This window comes from Microtus pennsylvanicus, chromosome 5 (assembly GCF_037038515.1).
Source record: "Microtus pennsylvanicus isolate mMicPen1 chromosome 5, mMicPen1.hap1, whole genome shotgun sequence".
Lineage (NCBI taxonomy): Eukaryota > Metazoa > Chordata > Mammalia > Rodentia > Cricetidae > Microtus > Microtus pennsylvanicus.
Window position 1 is genome coordinate 102,652,361 of NC_134583.1, and position 22,248 is coordinate 102,674,608.

General features: G+C 40.5%; 1 protein-coding gene across 6 annotated transcripts in view; it reads left to right on the plus strand.

Moving 5' to 3' along the window:
• Positions 1-4,798: 4,798 nt before the first annotated feature.
• The window catches only part of Trpm3 (transient receptor potential cation channel subfamily M member 3), a 787,998-nt gene continuing 770,548 nt past the window's right edge, over positions 4,799-22,248 (plus strand). For 5 of the 6 annotated variants that reach the window (XM_075973688.1, XM_075973693.1, XM_075973689.1 and 2 more), the window contains exon 1: positions 4,914-5,096. In XM_075973688.1, coding sequence (XP_075829803.1) covers positions 4,914-5,096 — 183 coding nt within the window. Of the gene's footprint in view, positions 5,097-22,248 lie in introns of all 6 variants that reach the window. The other variant, XM_075973702.1, reaches the window with a different exon arrangement.

A 22,248-nucleotide genomic window follows, 5' to 3' on the forward strand; every position in this document is an offset into this window, starting at 1 on the left:
AATAGTCATGGGCTTTGGGGATTTCGTGCTTGAGTTACAGGGATAATTGCTTCACCTCTCATGCTTGTCTGGTTTGTGTGAGTCTTAGCCCTCAGGTCTGTAAAGGAAATCTAATCATGACTAAACAGAAATTCTACATCCTGTCTCTTGCTTCATGGGCACTGACTAATCCCACTTCACCGAGAGCCTAGTCATAGAGATTAAGCTTCCAGTGGACTCACAAAGCAGTCCTCCGAGTTCATTTCACACCATCCATGTTTCCCTTCTATGTGAGTGCGCTCAGTCGGCCTTTGTTCTGTAGTGTTTGGAAGGAGGTGACAGGAGGAAGCGAATACTGTTGACAAAGAAGAGAAATTACGGGGGTTATGTGCGTAGGCCATCTTCAAACACTTGACGATTCTCACAGGAAAAGAACATTTGTTAAATAAGTGTGATTCCCGAATCTAGAAACCAGAAAAGAAGGATTTCAGCTTTGTTTATAAAGCTGTGTTTCCTAAAGCTTAGAGCTTTTTAATAAGGAAATGCTGTGCTAATTGGAAGAGAGATACTTGATGTTGAAAGCTGAGTGTTGAGGCAGAAGGTGCGGCATAGCCTGTCAGATCTTTAGCGTCGGAGTGCTGAGTGCCTGTCTCACTTCACGATGCCGTGAATCAATACACTGTATCCCAGTGAATCTGAGCTGTCATCGAGGATGAGAAGCCTCCTGATTTCAGAGAGGTTAAAATGTGGGAAATTGAGGGTACTAAAACTGCCGAACTATGGTTCACAGTCTCTTATACTGTTGGGATGATTTGGGAACTGAACATAGCTTGATAATTTTTCAACCTTTTCTCTGTTTACCCTCCCCTCTCACAGTTTATGTACTCTTGTGAGTCCCGGAGTGTGCCTGTGGGTTTATAAGGCCTGGAAGCAATCAAAGGAAAGATATTTTCTATTAACTTTCTTGCAACAAAGTGCACCACCATGTGACCTATAGCAAATGAGTTTTGAAAACAGTTTCTTCTTGTTGCACAGACTCCTCAACAGCAAGGCCAGCCTCAGATTGGAGGAGGCCTTGTAATTGTGGAGAACTGTTGATGCTTTAGAGTTCCTTTCTGAACTAAAAGAAAAATAGTTACTATTTATTTTATGTGAATGTATGTGTGCCTGAGTGCATGGATGAACACCAGGTATGTGCAGGTGCCTGAAGAGGCCAGAAGAGGATGCTGGGTCACCTGGAATTGGACTTATGGGTGGTTCTGGTGCCTCATATAGGTTCTGGGATCCAAACCCATGGCTCCTGGAAGAACAGAGCATACTCTTAATCACTCAGCCATTTCCAGTCCCTGAATATTATTTGTAATACTATTTAAAGTTCCTTTTCCAGATCACTGCATAATGTTACATTTTATTGAGACAATTTAAACATTAATTTTATATGGACTATAGCATTAAGCAGTATAAGTGATTTTACTGCTAGCCTATTGATTTACATATTCTGTAAGTGTTTAAAACTACAGGAAAAAGTTTATGATTTACTTCCCATTCCTTTTTAAAAAATATCATCATCATCATCATCATCAATAATAGTAGTAGCAGAACAGAGGTTGAGATGTATTGCTCTTCCAGAAGATTGAAGTTTGGTTCCCAGTGCCCAGGTCAGATGGTTCATAACTCCCCATAATTCTAGCTCCAAGGGGGATACAGTGCCTCTAGACTATATATAAGCTCACATACTGACACATAACATAATTAAAGATAATAGAATCTTTTTTTTTATTTTTTGTAAATATTTATTTATTATGTATATAATATTCTGTCTGTGTGTATGCCTGCAGGCCAGAAGAGGGCACCAGACCCCATTACAGATGGCTGTGAGCCACCATGTGGTTGCTGGGAATTGAACTCAGGACCTTTGGAAGAGCAGGCAATGCTCTTAATCTCTGAGCCATCTCTCCAGCCCCTAGAATCTTTTTTAAAAGACTTATTTTTAAGAAACTTTTTGTGTGTTGTGTATGCCTTGTGTATATGAGTGCTGGAGGCTAGAACCTCTGTGAGCACCTAGGGGTGCTGGTTTCTACAGGCTACCATTTTTTAAGATGTACTAGCGTTCTCCTTGTACAATATGACAGTGACTTTCCCAAGAAAGCTAAGCTACTCTGGCGGTGGCTTGTCATTCTAATGTTAAAGCCCCAGTGCTAGTATCTTTCAGCATTTTCTTAGTTTTAATGTGCCATTTCTTTGCTAACTTCATAGGGGACATAACACATTTCCATTTCCTGGCTCTTGGGAACTTTCAAAAGACAAAAGAACATCAGAACAGGAAATGGTCCATTTCTGCTCGCCTACCGCATCACATGTAACCCAGCCCTTAAACAGCTTCCAGACATTTTTTGGTACTTGTCATACTTGTCAACTGCAAGAAGAAGAACCGCAGAGATCATCTTCAAACAAGGCTTTAAAAACAGTACTCTGTGATAACTCTATGATAAGGGCATTTGAAAGCTTTTTTTTTTCAGAGCAAACAGCTAAAATAATGCCATATGCAATCACTATCCACCATTAATTTTTTCTAAGTACATTAAGATAAAACAACCCTTCCAGCCACTTGGAGTGCTCATTGACATGCTGATATGGTCGTTTTTGACAACTACCCCTGATGGCAGGGCTATTTTCTTCTTAATGGGCTGATGTGGGTGAACCAGGGTCTCAGGACTCTGTGAGGTGAGTGCTGTTGGATGATGTGCCTGGATACATTCCTGAAGGTTCCTCAGTTTCTTTTCAGGGATGCTGTCATTTGTATCAACAGAGGGAACTTTTTTACAAAGTATCCAGGTTGGCACACAGGATTTTCCTTTCTTAGAGAGTTATGCCCATGTGTCTCTTTTTAAGTGACTCAAGGAAAAGATAAGTATTTCTTATCTGTCTTAATTTCTTGACTTTCGTGTCTCTCAATTGGTACTTTGCTGCCATACCTGTGCACTTTGTAAACTATGCATGATTGCTTTGTTTGATTTCCATAAGTGGAAGGAATAGTGTCTGAATATTTGCCAGTTCATGAAATGTCCCTAATAATTTCAAATCCATGAACCTAGATATAAAAACAAATAAATGCAAAGTGGAGCCTGTGGTTTTCTCATTAAATGCTGTTGGATGTCACAAACATTGTCCAGAGTTTCATTTTCTTTAATAGGGATACGTGATTTCCAGACCTAGAGTGCTGCTTTAAAAAGCCCCTTTGCTTACATGGATAGACTTATAAGCTGTAAACACAGGGGCACATCTGTGGGACAGGCTTTAGAGCTCTGCCTCCCATCCCTGCTAATGACCAGATTCCAAGGCCCCTGCAAGAGCACACTGGCTGCTACCAACTCAATTGCAAATTTTTTCACAGCTGGACCAAAGCACCATGTTCTCCCACACAGCATTTCCCAGCCTCTTTCCTTCCTTGTTAAGAGTTTCTCATAGTTTCCTCATGTTTGTTTAAGAAACTAAAATGGCGGTTGTGGTGGCACACCTCGGTGGGTAGGATTTGCTGAAGGAGGAGGAGGCAGGAGGATCACAAGTTCAAGGCCAGCCTGGGCTGCACATTTATTAAAAAAAAAGAAAGAAAGAAAGAAAAAAGAAAGTAAATGTATCATTCTGATGTTGCAAAGGGTGAGCAGCCAGGTGAGTCTTTTCACCTGGGACTATTTTAACCCCCCTTTTCCTTGATAATTGAAGGCATTGTCTTAGATTCTGTTCTTCTGTGATGCCTCAGTGGTCCTCTTTTATCGGTTTAAGGCATTATTAAATGTGAGAACAGCAGCACAGATTAGGACAGCTGACATGAGGCTCACGAGAGAGCAGAGAGAAGCACCGAAACTATAGGAGGAGACGACAAGGGGCATATGACACGCTGGAGAACCCATCTCACTTTGTTCTCAGCCTAACCGCCACCTTGTTCCTACCAGAGACACAGAGAGAAAACAAGTCCCTTGAAAGAATACCAATCCCTTCTCTTCCCAGAATCCTCCTCAACACTGCTCCATAATACAGACCCTTGGGCTTAATTGTAGATGGAGAAGAGACTCAATTGACTTGGGAATTTTCTTTTCCCCCCCACAGTTCTAGGAAGCTGGAGATCAAACTTGGGGCCTTGCATATACCAGCAAGCGTTCTACCTTTGAGTTACATCCCAGTCCCCAGGATCCTGATTCGTAGGCCACAGCAGAGCTAATTACACAAACCCTCTAGAAATATCAACATTTAACATGTTACAAATAAATATATTCGTGTGCTTGCATGTGTGTGTGCGTATGTGTAATGAAAATATATTAAGAAAACTTCAATGTGCAGCCTAGTCTGAGGCCCAGCGGGGTAGCCTGACAAGCAGAGGGAGGAAGTAGCCTAGTACCTGACAGGTAGATGAAGCTGGACTCTCCCTAGGGTGAGTCTTGAAGACAGTTGTTGCGAAGAGATGAGAAGGAAGAAAGAGAAAGAAAGGCGGACAAAGTTCCAACCTTCCCCTCTTTGTTTAATTTAACTGGAGTCTCCACCCACCCACCAGTAGATGACCTAGGCTTCTGCTCCCAAGTCCCAGGGGCCTTGAGACCGGGAGGGGCGTGGTGACTGCAAGAAACTCCCAGAGCTGCGCGTCCACAACCCCAGGCGTGGGCTGTGTGATCCCCTCTCCCCTACCACGGGAAGGCGGGGGTTGCGGATGGAAAGCAATTTGGGTGTATAAGGAAGCGGGCTGGGGCGCAGGTGGCGCTCGCAGCCCCAGTCCCAGTTGAACCAATCGCGGTCGCAAGCGCAGCCTGCGGGCGGCGGTACAGAGCGCGGGGCTCCGGCGGGAGCCGACCAGGCGAAGGCGGCGCAGTAGAGAGCTGAGCGCCCGCTGCAGCCAGCGCAGCCAAGGGGGCCGCCTCCCCGCTCAGCCACACCGGCTAAGCATGGGCAAGAAGTGGAGGGACGCGGGCGAGATGGAGCGAGGCTGTTCCGACCGCGAGGACAGCGCGGAGAGCCGCAGGCGCAGCCGCAGCGCCAGCCGGGGCAGGTTTGCCGAGTCGTGGAAAAGGTTAAGTTCCAAGCAGGGGTCCACCAAGCGCTCGGGACTGCCCTCACAGCAGACACCGGTGAGTGGCGAGAGCCGGGAGCCTCAGCATCCTTCCTCCCGTGGCTCCAGGAGCCCCGTCCATGGTGCTGAACTTGCCCTCATGGCGCAGGAACCAGGGGAACTTGTGGAGCCAGTTACAGAAAAAGAAAGTCCTTGCTAGGAGGGGCCCCATAAGGGACGACTCCCCTCTCTTTAGCCAGAAGAGGGTCTTGATGTATCTTCTGTCTGTACGGGAATGAGAAGAGTGCTGGGTAGGCGAGAATCTGGCGGTCAGATCTTTAGAGTTTTTGTAATTAACGAACTGTGTGAGTTGCCCTACATCCTGTGATTCCTCCATGGCTCTGGTCTGTCTGTGTCCCGCGTTCGAACTCACTTAACATCAGCTGAATGGGGGGAGGGGTATAATGGAAAGGGCATGTCATAATTTTACTCTCTTAACACTTGCTCTTTCCATCTCACACTCCCACCGTTTTAATGGGTGGGTTTAATTGTTTGCAGAATGTCATTTGCATGTGGAGAATAGCAAGAATATCCCAGGTGCTTATACGCCTCTGGTTTAGCATGTACGACATTCAGAAAGCAGTTTTCCCATGTGTCAGCGCCTCTTCAATGTCTGAATAGTGCGATAAAAGCACTCATGTGAAATTAACACAGGCACTGTGTGTGTAGAAATACAGTTGATGAAAACTTCTGCTGCGTTTGCATTCCTAGTATTTAAATATTAGATTTTCCAGCATGTCAGAGAGAGAGAGAGAGAGAGAGAGAGAGAGAGAGAGAGAGAGAGAGAGAGAGAGAGAGCGCTCTGTTCCAGAAGGCAGTTCCATTGGCCTCCTGTTGCTCGTGGGCAAGAAGCACGCAGTGCTTTTAACTTCCAAAGCATCCTTAGGAATATCAACATGTGTGTTTCTATGTTTTCAGAGGTATCATGCAGATTTTACAAGTGAAGATAATTTAGATTAATTAAAAAATAGTTCATACAATGGACTCCAGTATGATTAGTGTTAGCCCACCCTAGTTTTCAGGGGTTGCGCTGAAGGATAAAATTCATCCACAAAGGTAGCATGTGTAAAGAGCAGTTGCACAGAATGAGATTTTAGCTCATTTACTTTGTTTTTTTTTACAAAAATTATTGGCAGAAAATAATTAATAAATTTGGAGATTTCAACCTGTTTGATATATTTTGTGGGCAAGGTTTTTTTATTTAAATATGGATATAGTCCATATATATGCAGTTAATTTTATTTCAGGCACAGAAATATTCTCTTAGAAAAGCAGACTTGAAATTATCTTAAAAGCAGATTTTATTTTATCTGAAGACAGACTTCTGGAATAATTTTTATAAAAAAGATTAATGACCTCTTACCACTTACATAAACTAAGAATTAAGTTAAGTTAGAAAACATCTAATCATTATTCTATGGGGCTTCTTATATTGTGTCTTTGATTTTGCTCAACAGGTGTTTGACTAGCCTTTATCAGGGCCATACAAAGTCTTCATTTAACACTGTAGTGAGAATAAATGCCTTGGAGGTTATTGCCTTGAATAAAATTGTGTGTGAGGCATACTAGGATACCATGACAACCAGAAACATCTGGAAAAGTAACCCTGTTCTCCTGCTTGTTAAGGATAGGCGATGGTACAGTATTTTTTTTGTGGTACTTGTAAATTGAAACATTAGCAATGCAGTTAAAATGCAATTGAAAGCCTGTGTTTTTTCTCACATTGCATAACAAGTTCAATATTGATTTTGTTCTAAAACTCCAAAAATAAGACTTTTAGTTATGCTTTTAATTATCAGATTAAAAAAAAAACCCAAAGATAACGAGCTTTTGTCATTCTTAGGTCTGCAATCTTAGTTTTTATTCCTGGTTTGATCTCATTAGTTGTTGATTAAAGACTTTTGACTTCATTAGTAATTGAGACACTCGACACATTCATGCAAACACAGGAGCAAGGGAATGATAAAGCTTTCAGGGTATATCTTTCCAAAAAGTATTTCATTTTCTTATAATTCAATGTGATCTGGTGATGTTTTCAAATTTGTGGTATTTTAGCTCAGAAAAATAGCTTGTAGACCACAGCTAACTGTAACAAGGTTGCTTTTTGTGTTCTTACCAGTAACTAAGATACTCTTTGACATAGCTGTGGTTCTTATCCACCGTGGGTTATATTCAGTAACAATGTGGTATTCAGCTTAATAATAAATCATATGAAGATTTTGCTCTTTAGTTTGAAAAAGACTAGATGAATGTGGAAGAATTTAGTTAATTATTATATATGGGGTTTCACTGCCTTTCTTTGCTATTTTGAGACATGAAATGATCATATAGTGATTTTGTTAAAGTAAACCATAATACCTTATGTCCAATGGGGTTAAAGTTACTCAGGGGATGTAAGGACCTCTAACTCCACCCAAATAAGAAAAATTTGTTGTTATTTTCATTTTCACTTTGGAAACACAGGGATATCACCTGGACATGGAAATTATTTACTACAACAAGGGAACTTCTGTCGCGTTCTAGATCAGTGGTTCTCAACCTTCCTAATGCTGTGACCCTTTAATACAGTTCCTCGTGTTATGCTGACCCCCAACTATAACATTATTTCATTGCTACTTCATAACTGTCATTTTGCTACTGTTATGAACCATAATGTAAGTATCTGATATGTGATCCCCAAGGAGTCATGACCCATAGTTTGAGAACCACTGTTCTAGAAAAACAGAGAAACTTTTCTTTCTGACCCAAGTTACAGTATTTTGTGTGTGAGGTTAAGGGAGTTTCACTTGAATTGATACTAGTTAGGTTTCCTATCGATTCACCACTAAATTTGTAAGTTTTTCTATTTTTCTCAGAAGTTGAGTACCTGCACAGTCATGATACTAGCAACAGAAGTCAAAAACTTTACTTCTGGCAGTTGCTTTGGTAATGAGAAAGTGTGTTTATGGAGTATGGGAAGCCAGGGTAGGAGGAGAGTGTGTCTGACCCATCCATCCCTGACCACAGCTATCTAGAATCTTTGATTCCAGTGCCAGGAAGAAGTGGTACTATCTTTGCAAAAGCTGGAGAAAGGGGCTGCTGTTCTGAGTCTTCATGGTGGCATTTCCTGGACATACTCTGAGATTCTGGGCCACAACAGTGAGCATGCCTAGAAAGCCAATCTTTATTGGTTCTTACTTTCTCTCCTCATTTTTCAGCTTCATATTTTCAGAAGAAGGTTTATGAATTCATGATCCTTTGATAGTCAAATACATAACTCATATAATTCTGATGTAGTGAAATAATATTTAATAATATGCATCCTTTAGAAATTATTTTCTTCTGAGATAAAGTCTTAGATTTTTTTTTAAAAAATCTGAAAACTGTTTAAAATAAAGGCAGACAAATTCTATTCCAGTTTTATTTTATTATTGATTAGAATAAAACTATGTGTTTGCATTTGGGGTATCAAATTAAGTTTTTGAGTATTAGCTTTTTAAATACTATCTCTATCAAAGTGGTTTATAGGTATATAATAATAATTTAAGAACTTCTTCATGCTCATTCTATAAGATCTAGACTGCATTTTTCCTTGAAGTAGTATGGTTGCTCTTTCTGTTGTTTTTGTATTTGCACAGAAATGCTTGGAAGGCATTCAAAATATAATCTAGGAGGTGCAGCCTAGTGTTGCAAATATCAAATACTCACCTCAGCATGCATGCATTATTAATTTAGAGAGGTGATTTCCTCTAGTCCTATAACTATTTAAAGGCATGTTTTCAAATAGATTTAATTTAATCTCCGAGTAAGCTCTGTGTTAAAGGGACAAGAATGATTTGAAGGAGTAAAATGATGGAGTAGTTGTAATTAGAGTTGTTTTTCAACCTTGGAAAGCGTATTTGCTTCCACTAATGCTATAATTACCCTTATCAGCAGGTGCCAAACACAGAGTATCACACCTTATGCAGATAAGTGGGCCACTGAGAGTGTGCAGAAAGAGCAGGGAGCAGAGGAGACAGGAGTGCTCCAGAGCAGGCAAGTGAATTGCAGTCAGATACCAAATGCATTCTTCCTGCCAAGGCTTGCACTTGAGATGCTGTGAATACAGGGTAAATCTGCGTAAAAATCTGGCTCCATTTCTGATGCTCATGCCCTCATTTTAGGCCTTGTAGGTGGCTTCTAGCTTCTTGCTACCCAAAGCAAATATTACCTGATTTTTTCTATGTCTCAAGATATATAAACAAATGTCTATCCATCCTAGATATGGTACCTATAAGAGAGGAAATAAATGATTCCACCTAAGTCTACCTTGATAAGGCAAAGAATTTAAATGTGGTTATTTATAAATGCATGGACAACTTATAGGCAACTACATGGCTGAGGAAGACCATCCCCGTCCTCAGCAATTGTTAACTTGCTTATAAATCCTCGGGGAAGTAGGGTCTTCTTATGCCTCACAAGCCATCTCAGATCCCTTCCAGGGAAATGTTGACAGACATGATTTTGTTACTTTGTTAGAGTCTAGAGTCTCTGTGGGTAATCTAACCTGCTCTGATGGCAAGATGGCAAGACAATGTCACCATGCCATGCCTAAAGGACAGAGTTTCACAGCAGCTCGATATGCCAATGTCTTAAAATAAGTAAGTAAGGCTGAATAGGCAAGACTAAAGTACTTGTGGACCATGTGGGTGATGCGTCCATGGTGGTTGTGGTAGAAGCAGTGGCAAGTGGGAGAACAGAATAGCCTTGTTTCTCTTTCAGCATCTAATATGCCATCACAATGTCATTAAGCCCTTAATGGTTTGTTCTTGCTATACAAAGGGCTCTCTTGGTGGAGGTGGAATGAATCTCCTGCAGCGCTGGTCCATCACTGAGCAAACTGTTTCTTGACAGGTTGATTTTTGTGCACCGCCTTTTCCTCATTGTGTTAAGACTTAAGCAGGGAATGAAGCACTATTGCTTGGGAATACAATTGCATTTTCTTGTTAGTATGATTTTTTTTCTTCTTTGGATGAAGAAAAATCTATTTAAAAACAATGGTCCATTCTGTTTAAGCATTTTGGAAATACTAGTTTTGAATAATTAGCAAAAATAATGAATACACTTTTTTTCTTTATCATCTTCATCATCATCACAGCGAATGAAAATTTAATTGTATCATTGAAGGCAACAAACATATTAGGAAGAAAGTAATCCAAACAAGTTTTGGGGAAAATATCCCTGCATGATGATAATTTTAAATTTGTTTTCAATTCTAAAATATATCAGAACAGTTTCTCCTGCCATTGTTTACTGAGTTTTTTAAAAAAACAATTTAGTCATTACAATTTATTTATAAATAGCAAAAGACCCATTATAGTCATTTGCTGAGACCAGCTGGATGTATCGACTTGTTCATTTTCATTTGCAAAGGCAAAGGAGGGCTTGAAGAACAAAAATGAAAGGGTTCTAGAGAATACACATTTTTAACAAACTTATTCTAGGAGTCTAACAGATGACTAGGCTGCTTAAGAGCACTTGCTGCTCTTCTGGAAGACCTGAGTTCAGTTCTCAGCACTGAGATAAGATCTCAGGTTAGATAGCTCAGGCCTGTACCTCCAGCTCCAAAGAATCAAGTATCCTCTTTAGGAATCTGTGACAACACACATATACACACAAAAAAGTTAAAAGGAAAAAGAAATAAGCTTTTTAATGTTTGTCAAATATATACAAGTTTTAGGTACCATGTTAGTTAGTTTTGTTTTGTTTTTTTTTTTTTTTTGGTCAATTTGTCATCATCTAGAGTCATCTGGGATGAGGTATGCTCAACTGAGGAATTACCTCCATCAGGTTGATATGTATGCAAGTCTGTGGGTGTTGTGGGAGCCCGTTTGGTGGTTCCTGGCTGCTCAGCCCCGAAATATCACACAGAAACTGTATTAATTAAATCACTGCTTGGCCCATTAGTTCTAGCTTCTTATTGGCTAACTCTTACATCTTAATTTAACCCATTTCTATTAATCTGTGTATCGCCACGTGGCTATGGCTTACCAGGTCTGTTCCTAGTAAGTTCCAGTATGTGTCTCTGGCGGGGCTACATGACTTCTATTTAACTCTTCCTTCTTTCTCCCAGCAACCAATTTCATTCCCCACCCACTATATCTCTATCAGGCCAAACCAGTTTCTGTATTAACCAATGGTATTCACAGCATACAGAAGGGAATTCCACATCATGTAGGGGGTGTTTTATTGATCAATGTTTGATGGGAGGGCTCAAGGGCCCAGGACTCTGTGGGTAGTGTCAAATTTGATCTGGGCTTGTCCTAGAATGTCTAAAAAATAAAGCCGAGTGAGCCATGGAGAGCAAACCAAAGAGCAGTGTTCCTCCATGTCTCTGCTTCAGCTTCTGTCTCTAGATTCCTGTCATGAGTTTCTGCTCTGACTTCCCTGCAAGCTATAAGATGAAGGAAAATTTCCTTCCCAAACAGCAAGAGAAACCTAAGTAAGACAAGTCTGGACAGCTCTAATAGCACTGAGAGTTTAATCCGCACAAAAGAGATAGGCAAACCACCAATAGATGGTACAGACTACCTATAGCTGAAGCTCATCGGAGCAAGGCTAAGCAGTCTATGCCTCCTTTAAGTTGTGGTTAGAAGGTCAGGACCCAAAGCTTCTTTGACCTGGTGACTAGACTTCAAGAGGAAGAAAAACGTGCTTGGATTTGTCAGTTAGGAAGAAAGCCATGACATCTTCCTAATGGCAATTTTAACTGAATCATGGTGATAGATGCTGATGTGAGATAGCACCAAGACCCATCATGCTGTGTGGAAGCTCTCATAAGGCAGACTGCATGTCCATCTTCTTACTGCCCACTACATGACTTTGCTTATTACAGCTGGATTGTCAGCGCCCCTGAGCACAGATTCTTGTGTTATCCAACGATACAGCAAGGAACCCTGAATAGAGCATAACATAGACTAATCAGTTGGGTATTTGCTCCAGAAATGAATTAATCAATTAGCAACATCAAAAATAAAAGCCATAGTTTTTAGTTAATGTGAGGGAGATTTTAGTTCCTAGACTTTGGGTCTGAAAAGTAAATAGAGATGAAAATTTTTTAAATTTATTTTTACCATATTATTATTTTCTTTTTGTGTAGGGAAGAATAGTTTCAATAAGTAAGAGACAGATAATTACAAAATTTCTCCACAGAAATGGGTGAGAGGGGATTATTTAAAATTTACTTTTTGCATTTGCATTTAAATTTACATTGCAAATTTACTTTTTCTTTTTATATGTCTAATTCTGATTTCTTCATCCTCATGGACTTCCCTGGTAGAAGGAGATTGCAGGTAGAAGGAGATTCTTGGTTAGGTCTTAGAAGGTTCTGGAACATTGATGAATGAGTTCACAAGTTGTCATGTAGTGAAATGTATACTGTGGAAGCTTTTATGAATAATTCAAAGGTCACCAAAGTATCAGTCATGTCTTTCTCTAACCTCTTGAAATAGGTTTCAAGAATGTCAGAAATTGCCCAAGCTTTAATAAAATGAGAACCATTCTGTATGATCTGAAGATGGATGTCTAAAATTGAGAGTTGACATGACAATTCATGTATAACAAGATAACCACTCTGTGTCAGGGCTGCATATTCATCAAAATCCTCGCTCTAGAGTACCTGACTTTCAACCACAAGGTAACCCTAAAAAGAGAAAGCATTCATGTTAGTAATTGCCTAGATTTTTCCCCCTTCTGGAAGGTTAACTTTTCTAGGATTTCTTGGAAATGAACTTTTTTATAGCAATGACATTTTGGATTGAGAGCTGTATTGAGTATGAATGCTGCCCAAAAGGTCTGATCTGAAACATGTCCTCTCAACTTGGACAGTAAGTCTCGTGTACTTTAGTAAACACTGTGGAAGCTCTGGAATGGAGCTGACAGAGGCCGAACGCCTGTCTGTTAATTGTTAGCTGTGCAGCCTGAAGAAATCATCCTACAGCTGGCTTTTCTCTCCAGTTATTAAAGTAATTCTCTCTTTCTTTCTTATTGAGTTTATGAGTCATCCAGGTGCTCTGTTGTCTCAAGGGAACACTATTTAGTAAAAATTCTTTTAAAGTCTCTTTGACTCTTTACTGTCCATTCATTATACTTTTAAAATGAAGATGTAAATAATCTTCATATGCAAACAGTAGAAAGTGCTGAGGCACCTTGTTTATCCTAACTCAACAGAAAGTAAAATTTCTATCTTTTCTTGATCTCTTTGAAAGAACAAAATATTGCAGCTACTGATAAAACACCCATTTCCTATTTTCTTGATTCCTTCCCCTCAGAAAGAGATTTCCTAAACCCGGTCTTCATTTTCTCATCCAGATTAGAGACACACCTCTAGAATACATTTGTAGAGTTATGAGGATGCATCTATGGCTTTATCTGCTTGGCATTTCTTAGGAACTGTGCTGTGCAGGAGATTTTCATTTGCCATTTGTTTTCTCCACACCACATCATTTTTTGAGAATAATGTGTGCAGGTATTTCATAGTGTATGTTCATGTTTCTATTTTTCTAGTACATCTGAACCATACGTTTTTATTTCTTTCATTTCTTTTGGGGCACATTATGCTAATTAATTTGATAGCTAATTATCTTCACTATTTTAAACTATTCAATGAAACCTTTTTTCCTTGTCTCTTTGGCTCTTGACACGTGTTGCTTTTAGGAGGATACAGAGCCCAGCCACAGAATCGTAAACTTATCTACATCCCAACCTCTTAACTAATTCAAGGCTTTGCCAGAGTTTGAAGGTGGGTGGCATTGGCCTTGGTGGAAGACCATTGTCATTGGTATTTACCCTAAATGCTCAGTCCCTTCACTGCTTTTTGCACCTTCAGGGTTCCGTTTCTCACTTCTTAGCAGAAAGGAAGATGGCAGTACCTGCTTCCTGGATGAGTGTGAATGCCACATGCATTGATGTGGAACCTTTGGTAGTCACATACTCACTACATGGGACAGTCTCCTAACTCCTTCTTGGTATTCGCTGGAGATAGGCTAAGCCTTGGGGCCCTTGTTTTGTAGGAGGTGCCATGTGTAGTCTTTAATGTTTCAGCAGTTAGAATGTTGATGAGTATAGCTAAGAGGTAATAGGAGACTAATGATTGTGCTGGGGTTGTGGTTTGCAAAGAGCTTTGAAAGCCGGTCCAACATGTTGGTCATCCATAGCGGGTCTTAATCACTGAAATGTTCTATGTCTTTGTCGAAGATAGTTTTTTTTTTTTTTTAGCATTTTTGGAACTAAAATAGGAAACATAGGCAATATTGCAGTATAGGACACTCCTTGCTCTTGATATTTTTTTATTGGTTTCTTCATACGTTGAGGAGAATCATTGTAATAAAATTATTCTCTTCATAAAACTCAAGGCCTCTGGGAAATAATGCCTTTTTAAAATATGGAAAGTTTCAAAAATAAAGAAAGACTTTATAATAATCCTCTAGTTTAATTTCAGTCAATATCTATTCTTCATTTCTTCCCTCTGTACTAGAAAATTTACAGGCAAATCTCAAATATTACGTTACTTCATCTAAATGCTATATGAAAGAGAGGGGGTATTCATTTATTTGCTTGGATGTGGACATTCAACCCAGAGTCTTGTGCCTGTGAAACCTGTGCTCTGCTACTGAGCCACAGCCCTACACATTCGAGTACAGTGGTTCTCAACTTGTGGTTTTCAACCCCTTTGGGGATCACATATTAGTTATCCTGTACTTCAGATATTTACATTATGACTCACAACAGTAGCCAAATCACAGTTACGAAGTATCAATGAAATACCTTTATGGTTAGGGTCACCACGACATGAAGAACTGTACTAAAGGGTCACAGCGTCAGGAAGATTGAGAAGCACTGCTCTAGAGACGGAGAAGAGCAAATTTAAGGTGCAACTTCAATGCATAAGCAATTTATCAATTCCCTCAGCTATGAACTTACCGTCACATTTCCTCGACCCCTTCATAATTCCGTGTTTTAGTATGTTTCTATGAGAATCCAAATGGAATCAGCATATTGTAATTATCCATTTAGTCTATAGATCATCCCTCCTGGTCTGTTTTTTTTTCCTCTAGAAGATGATTTTGTTGGAGAAAACAAACTTCTTCTGTAGAGTTTCCCACATTCTCTTCTGTTTAGCACATCCTGACTGTGCTATTGTCTAGGTTCCACTGCCCACTGTTACTCCCCACAACTTGGTTGTGAGACAGGAACCCAGAATCAGTTTAAATTTGATTTATTGGTGACGCTATTTCTTGGGTGTTTTGTGTGCTTCCTGTTTTGGGCTGTAGGTGGAATTGAAGTCCATTGCTTAGAGATGGAGTCTGGAAATCAATCCTTCAAGGAAAGCAAGTGTTTAGGATTCTGCAATTCCAGAGAGCCTCCTGCAGCTGCTTCCTTCTGCTGCTACAGGACAAATGCAGTATGCATGCTAGTGCCTAACATAGTATTTCTTGTACATACCCAAATCTGAATTTTGCATCTCTTTTGTGTGCTATGAAGCATTAGTTTCTTTTCGATGTTTTTAGATCTTTAAAGAGTATACAAGTAGCCATTAGCTCCCAGGAAAAGAACACCAGCCACAGTCTGGATCTACCGGTAGCTGAAGTCTGTTGATTCCTGGTAAGGAGCTATTTCTGCCTCACTTCTTGTTATTATCGGGGACTGCAACGTGATGATGCAATTCCATCTTTCCTTTCTCAGTTATTAGTTGAAATATGTTTAAAGCAAATCTCCCCTCACTGACTGATACACCTTATTATACATATACTTTGTCATAATCCATAAGTCAAGATGAACTCTTGAGAAAGATTGTCTTTTAAGTAGAGAGAGTGTGTTACTATACTGTCAGGCTTTAGATTTTAATTGGTTCATTGTGTTTGGTTAACTGGCAGAGAATAGTTGGCCTTTTAATTGTGGAGGCCAATTAAAGTGTTGTTAAGATATGGGATATGTAAAAATAAATTGTCAAACTGGTTCTGAATTAAAGTTTTTGCTTTTAGGATTAAAACATGTGGGGCATTGTCTAAATTCCCACTGTTGCAATGGATTCAGCATACACTTAGCGGGTTACTGCTATGCAGATGTATTCGAGTTCTGTATTCAGGAGTCTGACATGGGTTTCACTGCCCAGAAAAGCAGGAATACCTTCCCTTTGTGGTATCTGGGGGAAAATTATTGACTTGACCACTCTGGCTTGCAGAAGCTACCTACATCCCATAGCAATGGCTGCTTCCTCTGTGTTTGAAGGTAGGAAAGTTGAATCTATTCCCACTTCCATCACTCAGCTTTTTCTGCCTCTCACATTTAAGATTATGTCGAATCCGCCTGCATAATCCAGAGACCTTATTGTAAAGACAGATTATTAGCAATCTTAGTTCATCTGCAACCTCCACCCCTGTCTGCCATGCAAACTAGCATGTTGCAGGTGGTGGATATTAGAGTGTAGAAGGCCATCATTATTCTGTCTCTATGGGCATTGTTTTGTTACTCAATGTGCCTTTTCTTTTGGGGGTATGGGATTCAGAATGAAAACTGTACAGGTAGAAATTACCTCAGTAGACATAGAAACGGGAATGCTTTTTATCCTTTGTTTTTATAGTACCAGTCTTGGCAGGTGAAGCCTTACAGAACACAAGAGAAGGGGATGTGGGAAAGACTTCAAAAAAGACTAATTTGATATAAGGGAAGAGAGGACATTACAACTTTAAGAATAGAATAGGAGGGAACTTGGAATATGGCTCAGTGTTCAAAGCATAAGGACACAATTACCCATGACCTCAAGTACCCATGAAAAGGTTGGTCATGGCAGCATGCCTCTGCAACGCTGGTAGTGGGCTTAGGGAAAAGAGACGGGAGAGACAAAGAATCTCCAGGGCTTGTGGCCAGATCACCTACCTAAATGAAAAACTCTAGGTCAATCAAGAGATCCTACATCAAACATTGTGGAAGAGGGGGTGCAGAAGAGTGGTGGGAAGAAAGTAAGACCCAGAGAATGAACAGAGGGGTGCTAAGAGATGCTGACTTCTGGACACGCCGTGGCCATCACACGCACAAGCTCACTGCTGCCATGGCTACCTGTAAAAAGTCAAGTCACTAAGCTCAATCAGCATTCCAACAGGAAGCAGTAATTGGACTCAGTGGGTTTTTAACAAAAAGAAGAGAACATGAAGGGTGGAGGAGACATTCTGGGAGTATTTGGAGGGCGAGGGAGCAGGCGTTGGGGGTTCTTAGGGGGATGGGAAGTGAGAGTGGGAGTTGGGAGTGCATATGATCAAAACGCACTGTTTACATGGATGAAATTGGACTACATTAGACTCTATGGGGAAAAGGAAAAGAGAGCCAACCCTGTCTCAACCAACAGAAGAAAACATCCAGTGCTGGCCTCTGGCCACATGTGCACACGTGTGTGCCATATATGCACAGTTTGCATGGTAGCATATGAAGCAGATTTCAAGTGTACCAAGCATATCTTAATAGTGTTATTAATTTGCTAAATTGTTTGGTAAGAGTGTTCAAGCCAGTGAGGGAAACTACCGATTGGACTCATAAACAAACGATGTTAATTTTCAACTGTTTGACTCACTGAATTGAAACCATACACACAATACACATAAACTGCCATTTTTATACTATTTTTATGTGTTTGAATGTGATGGATACAGATTATTGAGTATATATGTGCACAACCGTGTGTGCACGCACATGCATGTGTGAGGGTGTACACCTGCCACAGTGTGGTCAGAGGTCAGAGGACAGTTTCATGTTGGTCATTGCCTTCCACCTGTTTGAGATGGGTTATCTTGTTCACTGCTGTGAATGATGCAGAGCTAGCTGACCTGTGAGCTTCCAGGAATTCCTGGCTCTGACTCTTACCCGATGTAGGAGTACCTATCATTACTATGGTTACGGTCACCTGCCATAGAGTCTGAACTCAGGCCCTCATGCTTGCATGCTAAGCACTTTATCTACTGAGTCATTGCTCTAGGTCACATTTCACACCCCCTCCCCCACACACACATATTTGAGTTTTTCAAAATCAGGGTTTTTCTGTGTAGCCCTAGCTGTCCTGGAATTGATTCTACAGACCAAGCTTGCCTCTAACTCAGAAATCTCCCTGCCTCTGCCTCCCGAGTGCTGGGGTTAAAGCTGTGTGTGTACCATCATTGCCCATTGTTTTTAGCTCATCCAATATTTTAAGCAGATGATCAAAGTGTAATTTCACCAGTTTGTAAGTTTTATTGATTGTTTTATTAATGAAGAAAACAATCCCATTGTGGCTGGTTTTATATCAACTTGACACAAGCTAGAGTCATTTGGGAAGAGGGGACCTCAACTGAGAAAAGGCTTTAATGAGATTTGCCTGTAGGCAAACTGGTGGAGAAATTTTTGGTTGCTGTTTGCTGTGGGAGGGCCCCATTATTATGGGCAGTGTCCCCCTGGGCAGATGGTCCTGAGGTGTTTGAAGTAAGCTGAGAAGCTCATGAGGAGCAAGGCAGTAAGTACTACCCCTCCATGGTTTTGCTTTCCTGACTTTTCTCAGTGATAAAGTGTTAACTGGAAGTGTAAACTGAAAAACCCTTTCCTCCCCAAGTTGCTTTTGGGCATGGTATTTATCACAATAGAAACTTAAGACAAACCCTTAATTTGAAAGTTGGAATCACAGCTACTCCCTAACGAGAGCTCTTGCCATGTTTCCTGTAATCTAAGGGTATCTGATGTTTCATAGGAACACCTGTCATCTTTGCCCATAAATAGTGAGTGATTGTAATGATAGGCAATTATTCGATCATTGCTTGTAGGGAAGAAGAAGTGGAGAAACATTAGCATAATTGAGGACAGACCAACAGACTGCCTCAAAGTGCACAGGCCAAACATGATAGGAAGCGGATTCTTCTTTTCTTTATAATGTTTTTTTTGTGATTTATTTTTATTTGATGTGTATGGATGTTTTGCCTGTATGCAGGTCTGTGTACCATGTGCATGCAGTGGCCCAGAGAGGTCAGAAGAGGGCATCAGATCCTCTGGAATCTGACTGTTAGCAGCGGTTAGTAGCTACCATGTGGGTACTGGTAATAGAACCCTGGTCCTCTCAAAGAGCTGTCGGTATTCTTGACAGCTAAGACATCGACCCAACACCCTTCTTTTCTAAAAAAAAAAAAAAAAGTGACATTTCAAGAAAGCAGAGTTTTGTTACAAAGTCTAGAGAATTCTGCCCTGAAAACAAAAAGCCGACTAGAAATACAACAAAGGCAACACTTACTTCAAAGGATAGACCATGTTCAGAAGCAAGAGTAGAGAATTTCCTGCAGCATCAGACCATGGATGACTGCCTAAGCTGGACTGAACAGCAGTGAACAGTACTTAAAACACAAGCCTCCGGGGAATCAGCAAATAGAATGTTTTCCTTATGGCATCTGCCAAGGAGGATGAGGTTCTGTTTAGTTTATTTAGGCTGCTATAACAAAATGCCACAGGCTGGAAGGTTTCTGAATGGTAGTGACTTACATTTTACATTTCTGCAGGTTTGAAAGCCAAACTGTACTTAATGGCTGGTGGCATTTTCCTAGATAACAGTGTTTCTGCTGTAGTTTTATCAAGTGGAGAAGGGACAGGATCTCTTTGGGTTCTTTTTAATACTGTCACCCTATTTATGAGGGCTTAATAGTCATGACGTCAGCACCTCCCAGAGATACATCCCCAGATCTGCTTATTTTGGGGACAGATTTCATCATGCAGATTTATCTATCTGTCTGTCTATCTATCTGGCGCAGGACAGGGCGTGGCACTTTTTAGTATGTTGTAGAATGACTTCTATAGTAAACTTCAGAAAATTTCCAAGGTGGAGAAGGCCTCCAAATTTGAAGGGAAGGTAGCTGGGGGCTGAAAGGCATGGTGTCCTAGAGCAGCTATGACTGGGTGAAAGTTTACCTGTGTGGTAGTTAGAGAAGGCCATCTCGGATTGAGCCTCAACAACAAACCTGGATACCTCTGGGCTGTTTGGAACCTGAAGTCCTAGCACTTGTTTGGAATTATAGGAAAATAAACCGATGAATTCATGAATTCATGGATGACAAACACCAGGCAGGTGATTGCTTTGGAGGTTCAGGAATTCTGCAGCTAGTTAACACAGACTGTAATAAATAGCCCGTGAAGCATGCCACAAGAACAGGAGGCTGAACACTTGGTTTTTAGACGACTATGAAAACCACGGCAAGCACCAAAGACACAGGACGCTGACTGGAGATGGAAACGTTTGCCTTTGCTGCTCCTGGGTTTGTGGCACTCATGGTGAGAAGCTGTGATGGACGGTGTGTCACAACTTACACACATACGACGGTAACGAGTTGGCCAACTCTATCCATTGTATTTCTTTGTTGTCTTTATAGGATTGTCATTAAAGTGCCCCTTCCCACAGGTTATGGGGGCAGACTTCAGTGGCTCAGTGCTTGTTTGTCATATAGAGGGTCCTGGGTTTTGTCCCCAGTACCACAAACAGAGCTTCTGGACTTATTAAAAAGATGCGTCAGATAGGCCCTGATATGTGTCGTTGCCATTTGTTGTACACACAGAGAGTGAGAGCCGCCTTCAGAAAAAGAGGAATTCCCATTTTCTTTGGCTTCATGTCACAACTCGTCTCTTCACAGAGACAGACTGCAAACTAAAAAAAAAAAATGGCCTTGAAAGTTACTTTCCTTCTTGTGAAATGACTGGCATTGTAATAAATAGGAGTTTTAAATCATTTTAAAGTATTTGATATGCCATCAGTAAATGAAATTAGCTTTCCTTAGAAGATAAACAGTGGTGATTACTGTCGTAGTATGAATGATTTAGGTTGCAGATACAAAAGTAGTTTATGATTTCAAAGTTTGGTCAAGTAATTAAATGCCACTACAGGGTTCAGTGGCAACCGTAACTAAAGCAAGAGCTGAATTCATGTTATCAAGACCAAATGCACTCAATTAAACAAATGCAGAAGGAGCCAGAAATAAGCAACAGTTAAGCCTTCTGTCCCTGACCCATTACATACAAGACGGAGAGAGAAAACAACTTGCAAGGATACCGAATCTTTAAAACCGGTGCCTTTGGAGCTACTAATGGAGACAGACTACTGGGCTGGTAGGATAATATCACAGCCCTGTGCTGATGTGAACAGTGAGGTCATTCACAGCATATTGTATTACTGCACAACTTGTAAATCTCTTGTTCGAGAAGGCTGGCATTGCTTCTTCCTGGGGAAGACATCTGCCCAGCAGAAATATCCATGCAAGTACTGCAAGCATCATCCAGTCCTCCATTTAGTGTTCTGCTCCAGGATATTCCTCCTGTCTTGCTTCTACCTGGTATGTTCTGGGAACTTGGGCTCCTTTATGAAGGTGAGTGACAGAGAAGACAGCCAAACATAGATTTTCACATATAGATAGGGAGAAGGAAAGAAGGGAGAAAAACGAGTTCAATTTTTGAATGTCTGAGTAGTCAGCACTTTAAAAGACCTCTTACTAGACTTACATAAGCCCAACATCATTCTGGGCAGCTTTTATTTGATTGTCCAAACTATAGATTATAAACTAAATTTTAGGGCAGCGGAGTCATTTGTAATCACAGTCAATCAGCTGGGAGATGACAGAGATGACAGAGATGTTATTCTCAGGTAGCCAGATCCACCCTTCACCTGCAGTACTTGGCTGACTGGTGAATCAGAAGTCAGATAAGTGGAAAGTAGAGTTTACCTCTGTGCTCAACAAGATGCTTTGTTCTTGATCTAGACGGTGAGGTCAAATCAGGTCCATGTTAATGAAGACAACAAAGCTATGGAGTTAGCAGTCTTAGGGACAAGTTTATTGTGAGACAAAAAATATCAAATGAAAACCTACTAATTTGTTACCGGAAATTCTTCATTACTGCCGTGGAGTGAAAAGAGGGCATTAACTTCTGCTTCTTTGATCTCGTTTTAGCTTATGTTCCCTTTACTGTTTTTAATAGATTGAGTCATTTACTTACCAAGTTTTAAATAAGCTGTTTTTCTTCCATCATGTCAATCAAAACAATATCATGAAAACTCCAAATTTATCAGTGAAACAATGTAAAACTTTCCCTCCCTCCTCTCTGTGTATATATATGTATATATTATGTATGTATGTATGTGTTTATGTATAGTAATTCCTGTTACTAAT